Source organism: Nothoprocta perdicaria, unplaced genomic scaffold (assembly GCF_003342845.1).
Source record: "Nothoprocta perdicaria isolate Ctin4 unplaced genomic scaffold, notPer1 scaffold_16, whole genome shotgun sequence".
In the NCBI taxonomy this organism is placed as follows: Eukaryota; Metazoa; Chordata; class Aves; order Tinamiformes; family Tinamidae; genus Nothoprocta; species Nothoprocta perdicaria.
The window spans coordinates 4072550-4092481 of record NW_020454760.1 but is presented as its reverse complement, the minus strand read 5'-3'; the positions used below and the strand labels follow the sequence as shown (position 1 = coordinate 4092481).

The following is a 19932-nucleotide window of genomic DNA, read 5'->3' as shown; positions in this document are numbered from 1 at the left end:
GAGGGGAAGTTTCTGGAGAGCGAGCAAGTGGCAGATGCCACCTAGGTCTTGGAAAGCCTCAGCTGGAATAATGAAAACCCCAAAGATTTAAAATCAGAGGGGAGCCTAATTCSTCCATTACATTATTTAACAGAACACTATGCCCTAAAACTCATCAAATTAATCGTACCCACCTACTCTACCACTCCACTTCATTAACCAACCAGTTGTACTCCCTGGTCTGATATCCCTGCGCATGGCACAGACTGACCTGTTCCTGGAAAATGCCGGTGGGGTCAGCGGCATTCGGCAATGTGCTGGGGGACAGSGGCTGAGCCTTTGTAGCCAAGCAGATCACCTGCCCTCGCTGGGGATGGGGAAGGGGCCTGACTGGCAGATCTGGCCCTGATACCACAGGCTGCCAAGTTCTTCAGATACCATCTTTGCAAAATGAGTTTTTGCCATAATTTAGAGGCAAAAATATAATTGGAAATATATATCCATAATGAAGAGGTAAAAAGATAATCTCAACCTTTTTTTGTTATAAGTTTTGCCGCAGTGCAAAGAGGATCAACTGCCAAGAAACAAGATTTGCTTTAATGCAGTGTTAGTAGGGCTTCAACAGGTCTTTAAGATTACGCATGGGGCAAAAAGGTACAAGTAGGAAGACAAGGCAGAAAAAAGGGGCCCTCACCACTAACACTGTAAATCTGATGTGCTCCTAGTAGGCAGTACCAAGTTTTAGAAGGAAAAAACAACAACAATCGCTACCAACATGCTCCAGGACACCAGACCTCTCACAACATTCACCCATCTTGGGCATTTTGGCCAAAGTCAACTTAGGCTGGCGTAGCTAAAGCAACATCCTGGCTCCATGACCAACTGCAAACACCTGCATTGCTCCTCCACCACTTGTCTTCATTATGAAAACATAAAGCACATTTCCCCTGCCCTCACGCTCGGAGCTGACAAGAACACAATCCAGGCAACAAGTGGCCGCCGTTTCGGACACAGGTTGCACAACTTCTACTTTCAAAGCCTAATCTTTCCCAGGTATATTAACAGTAGGAGTGGGMTTTATGCCAAATATTTACAGAGAAGAGTTCCTTTCCCCCCCATTGTTATTTTGCTTCTCTCTCTTCTCTAGGCATAGTATTTTAAAGAAAATGCATCAGTTCGGGTAATCTGTATTTCACAGTTTAACAACAAAACCGAACCCAAGGTCAAACATCTTTTCTGTGGGCTTAATGAAAGTTGAAATTTAATGCCAATGGCATCACGGCCCTGCGTATCAACTAAATAGAAAAAACTTTCCTTGCTATTGCAAAAGCCAAAAAAAACCCCACAAAGTTTCTTCTTTGCTAATATRGACTTTCACTTATTTGACATTTTTGCAACATTCCTTTTTAGAATAACTTCTCCTATTTAAATATATATTGATAAATTAAACGAAAAATGTCTGACAAAACCTATATATAAAGTTTATAGGTCACTTAATTTTAAAATTGCTCTGTGTTTCTCTAGACTCTATTCTCTTTATTATAGACAAGACAACTAGCAGGCCCATGGAAGCAGGGCTAAGATCTTTATACGCTCACAGAACTGAAGCTGTTGCTAACACGTGGTTTAAACAGAATCCTCCATTTAGGAGGGAACAGTGGCTCATCTCTGCTCTTCAAGTATCATCACAATAGTCTAACAATATCTTTGACTACTTCTAGCCAAATCTAAGGATCTCTGAAATGCAGCTCAAACTTTCCACCACCCTAAATCAAGAAACTTTCGGAACAGGATTAGTTTTTAATGAATATTTTCTGCATATTTAATTTCTGACAATATTCTTCCATTAACAAACTACTACTCTCCTTTCAAGGTGACTCCAGATAAATTTTGGAGATTTTTTTWAAATGTTACAGCTATAAAGCTAATTCAGCTATAAAGCTAAATGGACAGCTATAAAGTCCATTACTTTAAACAAACAAACAAACAGAATCTTTCTTCAGTGTAATCTCCAGTAATTCATTCTTTTCTTTTTTATTTTTTTGTACTTTAACTTAAGCTCTTATTTCAGAATTTGCACCTCCTAACTATTTTCTTAATTGTGGCATTACATTATATGGTTAGAAATTCTAAGATACACACTCATAGTTGATGTAAGAGTAAATACCAWTTTTTTCTCTCATAAATTGAGAGGATAGACCTTATCACTTTTTGAATGATATCCCATATTCAACATTTCATAATCTTTTTCTTTTTTCTTTTTTTTCCCTCCTCAACGTAAAAGAAACAGGAGATTTTACACCCAGTCATTTATGATTCTATCTTCACCATCGATTTCTCTGTTCCTCTAACTTGATTTGTCCCATCTCAGTGACACAGCAGATGTAATTCCCAGAAGACTCTGGATTTGTATGTGTGCAGGTGCGATGGGTTTGGGATTGGAAGCAGCGACTGACAAATCAAATTAAACAACTGAATAGAGAGCCAGTGATAAAAACAGTTTTCTTCAATGCAAAGCATCAAAAGAAGGAAGCAAATAGTTTTGTAGGGCAGAAGTAAATGCATATAATAATATATTACACCCAAAAGTTAATAGGAAAAAGGGCTCATTGAATATAGGGAATGCAGGGAAATACAATGCTATTAGAAGCAAATGWGAAAAATACAATAGTTTAAAGCACACAGCTACATATAAGTAGACAGAAATATTCTGTTGCCTTGCCGAAACATAAAGAAATGGAAGCCCATATACTAAAGCCAAAATACATCTGAAGACCCAACGAGCAAAATGTGCGCTTCCAGGCTGCTTTTAGGTATTTCCCAAAGAGCTTTTGAATGCTACAAAGCAAAACRAAACAAACAAACAAACAAAAATAAACAAGAAACACCCACTGCACTGATTCTTAAATGTATTTGCTTTTCAACAAGCAGTCCAAGGCAGGAACTGACTTTTACAGTGTCGAATGACACGTAAAGTAACTACAAAAAAAAAAAAAAACCTGATGAAAGGCACATGTATAAACATATACACAGCCCTGTATACGCTCCTTGCTGTTTACTGAGCTCGGCATCCTCTCCCTGCGTGCCAGCCCAGCACTGCTCTGAGCACCCTGCAGGCAGCTCAGGGTAATCCCCTCCCCTGCAAAACTCTACCTTTGTGTCGTGGCGTGTTGCGGAGACCGGGGTGACCTCCTCTGCCCGCTTCTTCCTGCCCTCCTCATCGTCCTTCTCCTCTTCTGCCTTCTTCTCTGGCGTCACCGTGGTGATCAAGTTGGTCTGCGAGATGCCCTTTGTCGTGGCGTACTGGCCCGTACCAACCTCTGCAGCAGACACAGAATCCTTCATGTACATTTCATGGTTCTCATTCACGGATGCTAAAAGCAAACATTTAAAGAGATAAAGTCCCAGGGAGCCTTGGCGGAGAAGCTGCATCAAGCTAAAAGGCGAGGGTTAGTAAAACCTGTGGACACGGCCGAGCCGTGTTTTGTTAAGGCAGAAACGCATGCATACATTTAAATAAAGGGTGTTGGTGTCTGTATGCATATTCACACGCACCGGGTATGTGTATGCACACCTGACTGCACCAAGTGTGGTGCATCACATTTGCTAAATGCTAGCAAGCCATTAGCATTGCTATTGTAGGGAAATATCAGGGGAAAAAAAAAGAAAAAGCATTGCCATATTATCATTCAGGTAAAATAAGGAAAACAGCTATGACATCAGCCATGGGGACGGAAGAGACTTTCTCTGAGATATGTCAGAATATACCAATATGGACCAAATGCATGCTAAATAATGCACTGCATTAGAGGAAATGACAATATTGCTATAACATAAAGTCTGAGAATCAGTAAATAAATGGATTTTTTCTCTTATCTGGGATTAGTGTCTGCCAATGCAGTGTACTCATTCTCCTACAAAATTTTGGAAGGAGATGACATTCAATTCAGTGGACCGGAATAGGAGATTTTAGGTTTTAACATTCAATAGTTCATCAAACTTAAATACACATAATTTGAAAATAAACAGTACATTTACACATATAATGTAATCACAATGCTTAGATCCTGCTCTTGACCTTTCAGTAACTTATTATCCCTTCCACAGGACTGTTCACATATAAAATGTTACTTGCTTGTGTCAAAAATCGCAGGACCATGATGACAGTATAATCACGTAGGATGCAGATTGTTACCTCCATATTTATACTGCAGTAACAGCATCCGTAAACAAATCATAAATATTGAATAAAAAAATCTCTTCTCCCCATTTGCACTTGCAGCAAATTAGCATTATAAAAACCTCGCAGAGCCTAACAAATGAGTGGGAAAAGCTTTCAGATACATCATCTCTTGTTAATGAGCTTAGGAGGCAGGATGAAGAAAACGAGGAGAGAGAGACATCTTGTTTAGATATTATAAACAAAACAATGCAGAGGGATAATTTGTGCTTTGAGACACATGCACAGCAATTGGGTCACCAGTTGCTTGGTAACGTGCAAGAAGCACATCAGAATTAGAAGATTCCAAAATTATGAAGGATGAGCAGCACTGTTAGAGGTAGAAAGGAAGGTTTGTCACTAGTGACAAATGAAAGCTTCCACCCTTCCTCACCATCAGCTACACTCACTGTGATTCACTTGTATATTCTGTAACAAAATTCTTTTTTTTTAACTGTAGTATTTCTGAATTTATTAATATGTTCTTTCACAAAAAATAAACGACAAGCAATATTCATTTGTGAGATGACATTAATAATAACTGATTAAGTACTGCGATTATATGTTACTTTAGTCTGAAAGAGCAGCTGTACCTTGACTTCCCTGAACTACAGAAAGACTGAAAGATGAAGGATACCTTTTTAACCTACTCGCCAGCTTTATCTTCAAAAATAATGTATGTTAAAAGCACTGATCACATTAAGATACTAGGTAATTACAAACACTACTACTTGATTAAAAGAAATAATTCATTTTTGAATTTGTATTGTAAACTTAAATTAAAACCTGCATACAAAAAAAAGGCAAATTAAAGAAAACCCAAACAATTATGCAAATCTTGCAGAAAATGCTGAAGCCTGATTTGCTGCATAGGGCAGGGCTGTGCTGGCATACTTCTCCAAAGCCCAGAAGTGCTTTGCAAGTGTGGGTGTACAACAGAGCCCATGAAAAGCAGGCCCCCAAGGATATCCTCCCAGTGAAGGCTTTGCAACTACTGTGGCTGTAAATCTAGTCCATCCCAGGATTTACCTGTTAAATATTCCTGGTGAAGCACATGTAACTACCCTGTGCTCCTGCCTGTGCCAGTCTGAAGGCCACCTCCATCTGATCAAAAGTAGCCAATAAATGCCATGAAGCAAAGACTTGTTTTTTTGATTCTTTATTCCGGTGACTGCTCATGCTCCAAATGCAATGGCAGTCAGTGAGGAGGTCACAGGAGAGCCATCAGCGACAGCACCTCCAAAAGATGTAACAGGCTTGTTGGCTTCTTGGGTTGGAAGTAACTCCTCAACAATGACTGCTGGCAGGAATTTCCAAACAGGCTTCATGAGAAAGCAAAAAGCCCTTTTGACAGCTAACAAGCTTTGTAGGGCCACCTGATGCCTTGCTTCTTTATCTGGGAGATGCCTCTGTACTGCTCAGCGTACTCTATTGTACTGTTTACATTGCATAACATGTCTCATGAACCTGATTTTCTAAGTCCAGGTACGTAGACAATTGTAAATACTGCTTCTCTTCCCACATAAGCCTTGTGTTGCAGACTGCACTAACTATTAAAAGCAGAAGGGCCAGCTCTATCAATATAAAGCCTTTTTATGGTAAATAATGAACATGCACATACTTACAGTCTCCACTCAGCAGAGGCTCAAGGGATAGGAGATTACAAGAGGTTTATATCTAATCTAAATTAAAGACCACATTGACTGAAAGTTCAGAAAAAGTCCACAGCAGGCAAATAAGGGGATCTTACCACCATCTAAGCTCCGAGACATAGTATAACGTTTACTAGAGGAACGCTCAAAATAAGGTGCAGGGCGGTCTATTAGYGCACTGGCTCTTCTCGTCTGGGCCTGAGTTCGACCGCTATAGCGAAATTTGGAGCCCAGCGTGAGGAATTTCTTTGGAGGTGCTTCTGGAAGCAGGAGCCTAAAACACATCAAGTAGTGTATGTTATTCCACTTATTTGACAAACAAGGCCATTATTTCTGTAGAGGAGACAGAATACTGTTGTGCAGCATTATCCATGGTAACCTCTGTCCCAWGAGTCCACAGCTAGAAAGGAAGCAATGATTGCTCCACATTACAAAATCACTTAGATAATGGATTAAAAAAGCTGATTTATTTTTAGTGGGCAAGAATAATGCTCATCACACAATCAAGCTCTTTCTGACTGAAAATCAGATTTCTTTTTTTCTAATTACCAAGACTGAAACTGAAATGTCTTTTATATCAGGGACTTAGATACAGGCTGAAACAGTGATATATCTCTYACATTTGAAATTTATGACAATGCTGCTCTATCAAAGACAACACCAGAACAGATTTCCATGAATGCAAGCCATAKTCATTCACAAGGTGCAAACATTTTTCAGGTTAGAGCTTTCCCACCATCTGTATTTAGACTATGGGAGTTTAATGAAGAATCCATTCCACTACTACAGAGTTTATGCTTTAAAAGGTGATCTTCCATTAGGCGTCAAAAATCACCAAACAAATGCACACTCATTTACTCTTGTAGTCCTTGTGACACTTCACATGCAACCAGTAAAATCACATAAGCCTGAATCCATAGACAGCTTGAACCAATARTTTTAGAAAGAAAAAAATTCCTGTGTTGTCCCAAACATGTGAAGAGGGACTTGTAAGAGCTGGTTGTTCTTTCAAAACATTGAAAATGTCACCTTGTTGGGTTCTCATTGCTAAATATTCCACTGCTGATTGTCTTAAATTCAAATGAAGTACTGCATTTATTCCACTGTCTCAAACTTTACTCAAGCCTTCTTGGACACCAAAAACTTAATTGATTATGTACAGCTGCAAAATTCCTCAGTCATGTAGTAATGAAAACTATGGGTATTCCAAGAAACAAACCGCTGACTATATTCTGCTTTTTTTGTATTTAATTAAAGCAAAAAAAGTTTGTTTTTTTTTTAACTTTTACTCCCATCTCCCAGTAATTTTTCATATAAGTTGTTCTTTCTAGACAAGTTGTATGTGCAGCAGTGTTACATTCTCCTTCAGATCTTTCATTATAGTGGCTGATAATATCATGTACAGATAAARCAAAAACAAGAAGTTAACTATTCAAATTTTATGATGATTTAAAACATTCAATATCTATTTGAAAGAACATGAATAATTTTTGTGAAAATTTCCAAATTTTTAAGGRGCCATAACCTTCATGTGTCTGCTCGGAGACATTCTTAATCAGAAAGACAATTGAATTTGAAGGCATTTGTCTCTATTGACAAAGTTGTTATTTTTTGGTCATCTTTAATGCTACACCTTTAGGAAAAGAAATCCACATACCTGAAAAATGTATGGTGTTCAACACACACTTTCCATAAGCGCTTTGCAGCACGATGATTTGGCAACTTAAACCCAATAGTGCTTTCAAACTGCTCAAACTAGGCAGAAGAAAAGAAAGAGAAAAGAAAATCAAGGTATGTTTTTGATGCTGCATCTGCATTTAGAGAGTGTGCACGTACATATAGGTTCATTTCCTCTTTTTATATCATCTCATTGCAAATGTGAACATATGTGCCCATGTATACAACACATATATGTATATTCTGTAGATATCTGTGAGCTGCAATTAAAGGCAAACTTTGAGGATTGGTTTTGAGGAGAAATCTAAAGAATAGGAGAGAAGTTTTTGCTGGTGACACTGATGTTTTATGCACTATAGTAAGGAAAACATCAGTTAAAACTTGGGAGATCTCAGAGGAAAAAAAAAACACATTTAAGCATTTTTGCCCTGTTGTTTTAACAACATGTAACAACTGCGCCAGTTTAAAGAACAGTGGGAAGCCTGACAATAGCCTGGAGGGGAGCAATAGTTCACCAGGACTAATTTGGTCTCACACAGCCTTAGATTAAGRAGATTTATAGTAAAAGAGCAGGAGTCAGTAAATCACTATGTTTTAGCTAGTTTTTCTCCTGGGGGCTGGGATGAGAAGTGCAGGCAACTGAAACAGTTGGCTGCAGCCACCAAGACACCTTTCTAGGTTGTGCTACAGGTCTATATTCCAGATGCAAAAGCTGTGGCAGCTGCAGCAGCTGTAACGGGGGGATGGCTAGAGGTGGATAGCTGAGTAGGTGAAATAGTATTGCTGGGATCAGGGGAAGGCAGACAGAAAGGCAGTTGCAAGAAATCAGGTCCTGGATCACTGCAGGAACTGAGATAGGCAGACAAAGCAGGAAAAATGATGTAAGCGGCACATGGGATGATGAATCACATTATCATCCAATGTAATTTGGAAACAGGCTGCATTGCTTATTTTGCCTAAGACCTGGTTAGAGGAAGCTACATATTAAGATGAGCAGAGCTCATTAGAACTTCAATGGTGAAAAGACTGAGTGCAGGCAGTGGGAACACCAGTGGCTATTCTGCTGTTTTAAATCAGACTTCCAAGGCTTGGAAGTTGGTTACTGAGACTGTGCCCATTGAGAGGCAGAAAGTGTCAGGTTTGTGGATTTTGGTGTAGATTCTGTAAAAATATTCAGGTGTTCAGTTATACTGGGAGAGTCCCAGCAGATTTCCTGGGTCACTTGCAGAGCCAGTACAGGAGACACTAGGCTCAGAGTCCTCAACTGACATACTGCACCAAGGAAATGCTATTCCTAAAAATCAGATAGGTGCTTTCTATCTTGCCATGAAGTTCCACTCTCTAGAATGACCATGACTTTTTCATCTGTCTGAGACTGATCACTGTACCAGCAGCTAAAACAGAGCCCATCCTTTCCCTATGGTATGTTGAACGCTTCCTGGAATTTTTGCTAGGCTGTATCATTTTACTTCCATGTAGTACATGCTTCAAGCATGAGGTAAAGACAGACAGGCACATTATCAAGAGTAGATTTGCGATGCATCCAACAAAGCCACGAGAGGGCACTCATTGAACGAGCTTTCCCATCACCTTCCTCAATGTCAGCACAGGAGCTCCTATGGGGCGGGAAAGGCTAATGCATGTAGCTACCAATAATGCTGATGAATGGATGCTTGACTCCCATTTTTATCCATCTCTAGATTGCTGCTCAGGCTTCAAATTTACTACTCTGATGAGCTCATAAAAATTGGTATGGCCTATCTTCATCCTTTAGCAGGTAAGATGGATACACACTAATTCAATATGCAACACGATGGTGGATGATGAGCAACCCATGAATAAGAATAGTTACAACAGTAACAGTACAACTGCAGAAATAGGATACTTAAATTCTCAAAGTATTCATAAAATGAATGAGCTTTTTTTTCTTTTTACATGCAGATGACTAAATTTATACTTTACAGTAGTTAATGGATGTAAATGGAAAAACACCAAAAAAAGGGTTTATCTGTATTTTAAATATTTACCTATTTTTTCCTAAGAAATCAGCACAATTTTAAAAATATAAATGAAGAGGAATGTTGAGGGCTTGCAAGACTTGACAAATTAACAAATCACTAATGAGAACATGTTTTTTTGGAAAGGCTACGCTCAAGGGAGGGAGGGGAAGCTCTTACCTCCCCTGGTCGGATTTTGATGTAGAAGTTGTTCCTCTTGTATGAAATTTTCAGAACCTTTGGCCAGGCAAAYCTATTTATTCTCAGTCTGTCTCGATATATCAAGAGACCACTCGCACAAACACCTAACATGATTTCCACTCCTTCAGAATCCTGCAAAAGGAAGCAGTGTGCTTTATTGAGTACTTTCTATATCCCAAAGTTTTATAGATTCTTATACATATATATATATATTTATGAGCCACACATTTTTAATACATCTGGTGCAGTGATCTCACTTTTAAAACCTAGCCTCCTTATTCTACTTATTATCTGCATTTATGAAAGTAATAGTAAGGTCAGGCAGGGTGAGAGGGCTCAATATTACTTTACTTTGTAGAAAGACTCTAAAAGGAATGGAGGAAAATGTGGCAAGCTATTAAAATAATAAGATTATCCACACAGAAAAATGTCATTACTTCCCAAATGTCATTAGCATAAATACAAGATTGAAAGTTAGTGGGGCTATATACCATTTACTTGTCCCTGAATCACTCATCTCCATGACTAAGCCTTGTGAAAGGGTTTGGGTTTTTATTTTTTTCCCTGCAGTTTGCTTGTGTAGGTTTGCTAGTTTCTTTAATGCTGTTGTGCCTATGCCCAATATTTTTACATTCTCACTTTTCTGCAGTAATATGTGAAACGACTAGTAGGTGGAAAATTAGGCAAATTAAGCACTTAGACCAGAAAGGTTCTTTTAAAACTCCGTGGCAACATCTGTGTTTTGACCGTTTTGAGAGAGTAAGTGTAATTCAGATATCTTAATCTTATAAAAGATTTGGCCATAATCCTATTAAAATACACCCCTCAGAAGAAAGAACTTCCCTTTCAAGATTTCAAATAGTCATAAGCTTTGCCAGAGCCTGTCAAGGATACAATTCTATTATTTTTTGTGTGTTTTAAGATAAGTTTAAACTTACAAAATTCTGAGAACAGAAACTATGGAGAGGTCAATCTCTGTCAAACTTGTCAAGCTATGACAATCATGACCTTATTTTATAATTTTCCTTTAGCTTTCCCAACAAATCACATTTAAGAATATAGAGAAAAATCTGATTACATTTTAAGATGAACACAAAGACACACGTAGTCAATCTAGATGAAAAGGTTACTACAGTACAGCTTGAAATAAAAAAAAAATGCTTTAGTTCAGAGATGCGATGTATATACAATTAGCGCCAAAAGGTCACCCCACTRTTAAAAAACAGACCAATAAATGATACATGTTCCCACAATGATGACTTTGCTCCTTAAAGGTAGATTATTTCCCAAATAAATTCTGATGAGGTTTCAATGCGAGGTACTGCAGAAGGTTTTTTTTTTGGTCAGTGGACTTCAGTTTTACAGCTCCCTAGGCAGTGAGTAAATCTTTAAACATAATGAAGCCATTAAAGATAAAAAAAAAAAAAAAATCTCATTGCCTGAAATCATACTGCCTGGCAGATGCCCGAAATGCACACATGTGTACATAGGGCACACAGCTGCACAGGCAAGGGGCTAATTCTTCTGAAATATGAAATATATTCTTGAAAAATTGTCGAGAAAAAGCTTTCTTTCCTCGAACCCACCTCTGCAGCAGATGTGAGTGTATTCAAGGCTCCTTCTACTTGTTGGTGTCAATGATTGCTTTTAAATGTGATACTCCTGTGGTGAAACCTGAATAAGAGGAGAATTTGGCTTTTTTTTTCCAGGAGTGATGCCTTTGCATGGCACAGAAAGCTCCTATCCATAATGCCCAGTACATGAGACACAGAGTTGCAAATATCTCTAGTTTTGCAGRTAAGTGGGAAATTTATTGGAATTGTCATTTATTAGAGTTGCTCAGTGGACAAATCTGTCCACTTGAATGTGTTTTTTAACTGCAGTTTTGTGTTTGCTAATTTAGAACTACTTGTCGCTAGTGAGTCCAACGTGTTGAATACCTTTTAAACCTGCACAGCCTTAAGGAATTGACTTTTGACATCAATTAACACAGAGAGCTCTGCCACTGTCTGAGTGAAAAGCACCCCACCGAGGCATTTGACCCACTTGATGGTCTGATACAGTCAGAACTAAGTGGCGGACCTAATCTAAACTGTAATATTGCWTTTCACATAGATTTAGCTCACTTTCCAAGATCCCAGACCTTTTCTTTTTAATCCACAAACAAACCAAACTTGGTTATAAATGCAGGTTTCTTAAATAATATATGTTAAGAGAGTGATCAGCTTGCCTACCAGCTTCTCTTGCCCTGCATCTTTCYGTAAGAAAAACAGAACAGTAAAACCATATGCTGATAGCTTTTTGGGGGGAGAAATGTTATCTCAGGATAGCTTACCTTAGATTTAAAAGCCTTTCTCCAGTACGCCCCAATTCTGAAGAAAACAATTTGGCCTGAATGGCACAGTATGTTAAATTTTCAGTAATGAAACATGCTACACATTTAGAACAGAAGCTCTTTTGTTGTCGTTGTTTCTTTTGTTTGTTTGTTTTTTTGTTATTTTACAGAATTCTTTGTGTTGGACAAGGCTGTTAAAAAAGCTACCGAGTGACATTTGCCAACCATTTCGAGCCTTGCTCTGAATGTGCCTCRAGACTGTGCGCCTATCTGCAAGCGACAGGAAAAGCGGCAGCCTGCCTCCCAGTCCAAAGCTGCCCATCGAGCCATTCTCAGATTTTTCATTTTCAGGGAAGGCAATTAATAGCACACAAAAGATTGCTTTGAATTCTGTAACACGCATGCCCAGTTCCTATGAAATGCCCCAGGGAGGTGGCTGCAGGCCCTTTCAAGATCCAAGCTGCAAACTTGTCTTAGCGCTTGAAAGAGTCCTCTGCAGAATAAAAACAGGCTCACAGTAAAGTGACCTTTCACAGAAAATGCAGGGCTCTCCAGAGCCCAGGATTCTTTGTTCATCATTCATTTGCTGAGCATACTTAGTAACCTCAAAGAAGTGGAAACCCATTAGTCTTACTTTGAAGAGTGAAGAACAAATAACAATTATTTATTTGGAAAAATGAAAAAGGGGAGGGGGCAAACAAACACCATCAGGTTGTTGGRTGGCTTTCTCAAACCACTGTAAGAATGACTACTTTTGACCAACCCTTTAACTGCTGATGATTACAGAAACTACTTCATCTTGGGAGAATGYTTCCAAAAGAAGTACTCTCCCTCCAGTTAACTGCAATGACTGCACTTGGGGGACAGACACTGGACTCTGCCTCCTTATTACTGATAATAATTGATTACTCCTAATAATTGATTAGGTTTCCAGCAAGCTAATTAAGAGTTTCAAAGTTGTTTGCCGTATTGGAAATGACCTGTTTATCTAGTTGAGACCAGAGCTGGCTTTACAAAAATGGAGTTTGGAGTTGAATGAAATGAAAACTGATTGCTCTCTGGACAGCTTCTAATATTCTTGTTCATTTTTCTGTCCATTAAGTATTTATCCCAAAGGGTGTTTCTTTCTTTTTTTTTTTATCAATATGCAATATTTAAAACACATCTACCAATGGCTGACAAGCAACATCTTAGAAATACAGGCTAAATTATGTTACAGTTGCAAATAAATCCATGCTTATTCTAAGAGTCACTTTTCCTCATATAGACTAGCGATCTACTCCACAAATTGCTTTTTTTTTTTTTGAAACAAGAAGAATCAGGGCAAACATTAAAATCAGGGAATATTATATGATATGAAAAAGATGACCACTGCAGGCTCCGGTTTAAACAACCATACCTTGGCATGATGGAGATCTACTCCATACATCGATAATTTTTTGGCATTCTCCAGGAAATGCATCTCAGCCTCTGCCGGTGTCATTCCCCTGAGAAAAAGCAGCCGATGTTAAGGAAACAAAATCGGAAAGAAAATTTAGCAATTGGAAAATATTTTCATCCTGTCTGAGCTAAAGCTGCACCCCTCAGACAGCTTGTTATTTTTCAACCAGAGCTAAAGCTCTGCTTCAAATCACTAACCAAAGAAATAGAGAGGTGCTTTTTCCTAAAACCCTCCTTACTAAGTGCTATAATTTCCAGCAAGACATGGCAGCAAATTGTAGCGTTTCATGCTGGAGCTGAGTGCAAGTCACTCATCCTTTGCCCACCTGTGGCTCTTGTGCAACTCAATGACTTTGTCTTCCAGTTCTTTAGTGTGGTTTGGTGCAAAGCGGAATTCACTGACATAGTCGCTGCCGTATTCATCGGGGTCGTAATCGCCGAGCTCCGACTGCACCGTGTAGGAGCCCAGGAGGGCGAGCGTGACGAAAGAACAGGGCAGCCGGCCGGAGACGATGTCGTCTCGCAACTGCAAGCAGAGGTAGTACCTGCAACAGAGCAGGCAGACAGCTTAGAAAGCCCCTTCCAGCRCTCAGAAAAGGGAGCAGCCTCCAAAGAGACGTCAAGAATGTCTTAAGTCTTCTGTTGCTTCTAATTTGCTGAAAATGCCCATGCATTATATTTTTCAGGCGTTAAAAAGGATAAAAAAATAAAATCTTTGCCTAAGTTGTGGGTAGCAAGATGTAATTAACTAGTCCTCATAAAGCAGCATGGAGATTTCTTAATAAAATAGCTTGCCATTTTGTTTAATGCTAGGTGAAGAAATCTCCATCAAACACTCTAGCGTATCTTTATACAGCTATTCTGGGCAATTTTCTTCTTTAGATTTAAAATGTAAGAATTTCTTATAGTAAATATAAAACGTATGTGTATAGCTAACATATATATATATATTATCTGAGGAGAAAAAACAAAATGCTTCTTAAATGGTCGATGAACTACAAGAAAGCAAAAAAAAAATACAACCTCTCATTAAAAAGTTATGTCGCTTTCTCAAAATGCATTCAAACAGTAAGTGCTCTTATAAAACATGATGATGAACAGTGCAAGGAAGCACCAGATAAAAGGAATGAGAAAAACTCAGAAATAATGTCTGCTGGCTTTGTGGCTGAGGCAGAGAGGCCTTGGGGGAGTTGTAAGGGTGGGTGAGACAGACATCTCGGCCACCACCACCAGTTTTACTGTACTTCTGGTGTGTATATGCTCTGGCTCTGAGCTGGGAGGTAATTTTGGTTTCATTTCCAGGTCCTAGTCCAGTGTGGAGCTGACAGAGGAGTGGGACGTGCACCCAAAGTCAGGAATTAGGAAATATTCTTAAATCCTATAGAGATTTCCTCCATGTGTTCAATCCAATTATACATGAGAGAGAATGCAACTCTTCCTTTCTCCCAGACTGTTAACTGTGAACTTTTGGGACACTCATTATAGCTTATTATATTCAATATACATATTCAACTGTTCAACTGTCCCCTGGCCAGTGCAGGGGAGCTCTGTTCTGCACTGAAGACTTTATCTAAATGCTGTCTTAGTTGACAAAGCAACGAATATCTAAAAATACTAAGAGGCTACAAAATGCTAGAATAGGCTAGGGAACAGCATAAAATCCTTCATGGTTTAGAAGGCTTTTTGGTCTTACACCAAGGAGGAAACCCAAACAAGTGTTTTTCATTCATGCTTGCAGCATCACTAGTAAAAGTGGCAGCCAAGGAACAGCCTGCATCTACTCACTACCCTGTGTGCATCAACTGCATTCTGAGCTAGAGGTCATATAAAAACTACAAACATGCTCATCCTTATCCCCACTCTCTCTTTTCACAGTTGTGACTTTACAGACAATAAGAACTTGCAGTACACAAGTTACAGTGGCAACTGGCAAGACTGGACACTGGGCAGGCCTGGGGATATTTAAAGTAGGATCAAATCTCAAGAATATCTCTATTGGAAATGCTTGATTTTAGAGTCAAGTTATGAAAGAAAAAGAAAGTWTTCTTAGCTCAGAGTACTAAAAACTGTTCACAGTGTCTTTTCTGCCAAAGCATCACATATTTTCCATAAGCTCCTAGCAGTTAGGAAACCAACTGCAAAGCAAAACATTCCTCATCTCAGATAATTAAAGTGTAAGCACTATCCAAAACAGCTTTTAACCCCCTTCTAGAAAGGTATTTAATGTTTTAAACACCTGGTAATATCTTCAGATAGCTGGGCAGGGTCTGGAGGGTAGAATTTCACATTAAATGCAAACTGCCAAGCACCACCTGGAAAAAAGCAGAGCATTACTGAAAGCACACAGCAAGTGAAAACGGAGATGTTCATGCTGTTATATTACCAGCAGCCTTAAAAATACTACAGTCAAACAAGTCATAAAAACAGCCTGAAGCATCTCTTTTTTTTATCCCATATACTACCCTGAAGATACTTTTTCCCCTMACAACTACAGTATTAAACTAAATCTTACAGATCTTTTCCTATTTAGTGAGATTTTCACTGAAGCAGAGACCCAAAGAGAGCAGCAATTCAATACTAGGATTAACCACCTGCAAAGGCAGTCTATTTGAGCTTCAAAAACAAGAAATCCTAAATGCAGCAGCACTAAAAGCACCACAAACTAGTGCTTAAATGAGCTTCCAAAACGCAAGGGGAGTCACGCGAGCCACGCTCAACCCTTCCTGCCCATAAGGGCTTATCAGCACCGTGGCCGAGTGCTGCCTCAGCACACAGCTCCTGGCCCAGGCGACACAAACTGCGGTGGGGACAGAACTGCAAGGACAACCGCAGGTGCCATCGCTGCATAAAGGCCTTTGAAACTGAGGAAATCTTTTAGAATTTCGGTAGGTCCAAGTGCCTCATGGGATGCTGGTTTGCACTGTGATTAGTATTTTTTGTTTTTAACATTTTTCTTTTCTGCGAGGTTAGCTTTAAATGTGGTAATAGTATTAAGATTAAAGCTGAGAAAGAATTAAACATAACAACATGACCATACAAGCTGTTCGGARGAAGGTGACAGGCTATGCTACTGCATGTCTCAAATACAAATAAAAAGCAGGCAATATGGTGGCATTTTAATGCAAGAGCTGCCCATCTAGGCCTTCCTTGTGGGATACACCTCTCTATATCTATTTCTGTCACTTAAATCACAGTATTTCTCCACTCAAGAAACCCAGATCACGGTAACCTGTCACTTTTCCAAAATGTGTTGACATCAAATTACAATCTAACTGAAAAAAAAAAAAGAAAATTAATCCTGCTTCTGAGAAGATCTATGTGGGTCTTTGTAAGGAGAAAGTGCTATGGAATGGGAAGGTGCTCATGGACTCTGAGAAACTGGACTCTTCCATGTGAATCTTACGAGTGTTTTTTTCATGATCCTCAGTTCTCTGGCCCCTAGCACCTTCTGATGAACCGAGGTCTGGAAGGCCAGCCTGATACATGTTATGGTACAGAGATTATAAACTAGACAGAGTAAAAGTATGCTGAAGCTTTTCTAATCATTTTTACAGCTGATTGCCTGAAAATTCAGCAAGGTTTTCCAAATGAGATGTCTGGGAGCTTTTATTTAGGCATTTCTGTCTCCTGCAAAGTATCCATTAGGATTTCAGCTCCTGATGAAAATTTGAGGTTCCTTCACATGAGGACTTTTTCTACTTCTTTTTTTTTTTTTTTTTTTTTTTTTTTTGGTCTATGGGATGAATAGCTGCCTAGCAGAGAGGCTGGGATATGTCCCATTTGGGAACAGGTGACGAGCTGAGGGCCAGCCCAGCGATTGACCCATACACTGGAGAGCAGGGGGCTTGGATGCCCCACAGGTTAATCTGAGCCTGGCCTCTGGCACACACAAAATAAATCAAGCCTAACGTATCTCCCTTGGGAGCTTCTGTCCTCACTCACATACTTCAGAGTATCAATGGGTTCAGGGTATCAATGGGTTAAATACAACATACCTCAGCTGAAGCCATCAGTTAGAACTAGCAGGGTGCGATCTGGAGGCCTTATACACAGTGACAGCTTAATTTTGCAAACCCCATAATAAAAAGGATGGCTTATTTATCAGGGAATTAGGGATCTCTCAGTCTCCTACCACKCAACTAACATTTAGCAAGTTTGCAATTTCCTCTTTTATTATTTGCTATTCATGAAAACTGCCATACCTAAGAGTCCTACTTTTTCAAAGTTATCTTGTTTCAAACTTGGAAGGTGAATTCTAAAAAGCAAGCAAATTATCACTGTCATCTTCTACAAATGTCATCTTCTACTCCCTGCATCAAGTCCAGGACTAGACTTTTCTGCCCTGGTTAATCTCTCGCTGTCACAACCTTTCAKCGTCTAACTCACAGCTCGGGCACATATTAAACGCATTTCAAAGCAAGAGTTTGAGGCTCAGCTGTTTTGCCTGCATTGACAATCAACATAATTTGCCTCATCAAGGTCTGCAGCACTTTTAGTAGAAAAAGAAGGGATACAATGAAACATGCATTTTGATTATTTTTCATTGCAGATCATTTACATGAAAGTAATACTGGTGGAAAAGCGCAGTTAGTGCTCCTAGTGCTTGAAGTGCTCTTAGTGACTGGGGAAGCTTTCCACTCAGTGTAAATTAACCCTTTGCATCTTGGAGGGAGATATGACTTTTGCTAGACCTGAGCCAATAAATTTAAACTATGAGGTACATTTGTTTGTAAAAACACAGTTATAGAAGTCACTGTTCACAAAATATGTAGACACAAAGCTACTGAGCTTTTCCTGCCTATGCAAACACACACATTTCATCTATTTTAAAAAGAAAAGCAAAAAAAAAGGTACGTCACATTTTGAGACTAGTGGCCCTGACACAACTTTCCTGTGAGAGATTTTTGAATTTGTAATGCAGCAGAGAGCTAAATTTAACAACTGARCTTTTTAAAATATTCACATGAAGCAGAAAATTGGCTGTTTCTCTGTGAACTGAATGGTCATTTTTGGAGCAAAGTTCAAGCTTTTGAAAGGCAGAGAAGAAAGACACTTTAGATGGAGTGCTATTTACTATAGGATGCTAAGTGTTCCTGGAGATGATCTAAATAACAGCAATGCAAAGAAATAATTTATATCTGTGGCCTAATCCCCTAAGGTTACTTTGCTTAATGTCAAACTTCAGGCTTTTTGCATCTCTGCAAACGTCAAGTTGTTTCTAGTAATGCCACTTCATGTTTTATGATCCTGAGAAACTCTCTGATGTCTTTATGGGATAAAATACCTAAAATGTTCAGGTAATTCAGAGGCTGGGGGTGAGATGCAGCAGAAGGACGTGAAATTTAGGCTCTGAGACAGGCCACAGGGGCCAAAGCTATCCTCCCTGCACCCAGTGCCCCTTCCCTGCAGCAATTGTGATGCTCTGAGGCTGGAGAGGAGGGCTCAGTGTTCCCTCCAGCCCTTTCTATGAACCTCCTGGCATCTCCCATGGGAAGCAGGGAAGGTATTTACACGAGCCATGAGCCAGGGTGAAAAGTGCTCCCACTACAGAGGTGTCTTGCTGGGCAGCCTCTCTCTACACGATGCAGCCAGGTGGCATCAACCACTTAGACCGTGCGCATTATTTATAGTTCAGAGAGAGTGTGTCCTTGGCCCTTATCCTGTTTTGAGCCTCCAGGGCTTCTACAGCAGGTTGCCGTTGCGGTCTGGGAAGAATGACCTAATCCTGCCTGTCTTAGTGCCTGAGTGCACATTTGGTTGGTTTTCTGACCTCAGGACTAAGGTTTGCAGCTAAGCAGCAAATGAAATAAAACAATTAATGTGACAGCTCCAAAAGCAGTGCCGCTGGTACTTGCCAAATCATATGGCAACTCATTTCAAAAGTGAAGTCTCCTCACAGGGGTTTTACCAGATTTCTGTCTTAATCACAACTGAGAATCAGAGCAGATGTGGAAAAGGCTATTGAGCCCACTCGCAAAGTCTGCATGAAATGACTCTTCGTGGTTTAAGAGCCCATGTTGTCTGAGAAACTAAGGCTGTGCCTAGCATTAGCAGTGGGTAAGTGCTCCCAGTCCACAAAAACCATGAGCTCCTCAGCCTTCGGGGCTATGAGATCATAGAATCATAGAATGCTCAAGGTTGGAAGGGACCTCAGAGGTCATCGAGTCCAACCCCCCTGCWCAYGCAGGGTCACCTAGAGCACGGGGCACAGGGCTGCRTCCAAACGGGTTTTAAAGATCTCCAAAGATGGAGACTCCACAACCTCTCTGGGCAGCCTGTGCCAGGGCTTTGTCACCCTCACAGTGAAGAAATGCTTCCTTAAGTTCCTGTGGATGATCACCTCTCTTGACCTGCTGGAGACGCTCTTCTTAATGCACCCCAGGATCCCGTTGGCCTTCTTGGCCACCAGGGCACACTGCTGCCTCATGGTCA

At 39.7% G+C, this 19932-nt stretch overlaps 1 protein-coding gene across 16 annotated transcripts in view; it reads right to left on the bottom strand.

Annotated features, from left to right (window-relative positions):
* The window catches only part of EPB41L3 (erythrocyte membrane protein band 4.1 like 3), a 91304-nt gene that overhangs the window by 20982 nt on the left and 50390 nt on the right, over positions 1 to 19932 (bottom strand). For 12 of the 16 annotated variants that reach the window (XM_026035421.1, XM_026035418.1, XM_026035420.1 and 9 more), the window contains 7 exons: positions 15737 to 15812; positions 13827 to 14045; positions 13460 to 13547; positions 9705 to 9857; positions 7508 to 7605; positions 5949 to 6124; positions 3133 to 3353 (listed from right to left, as the gene is read on the bottom strand). In XM_026035421.1, coding sequence (XP_025891206.1) covers positions 3133 to 3353; positions 5949 to 6124; positions 7508 to 7605; positions 9705 to 9857; positions 13460 to 13547; positions 13827 to 14045; positions 15737 to 15812 — 1031 coding nt within the window. The remainder of the gene's footprint in view (positions 1 to 3132; positions 3354 to 5948; positions 6125 to 7507; positions 7606 to 9704; positions 9858 to 13459; positions 13548 to 13826; positions 14046 to 15736; positions 15813 to 19932) is intronic. The other 4 variants (XM_026035419.1, XM_026035429.1, XM_026035431.1 and 1 more) reach the window with 1 other exon arrangement.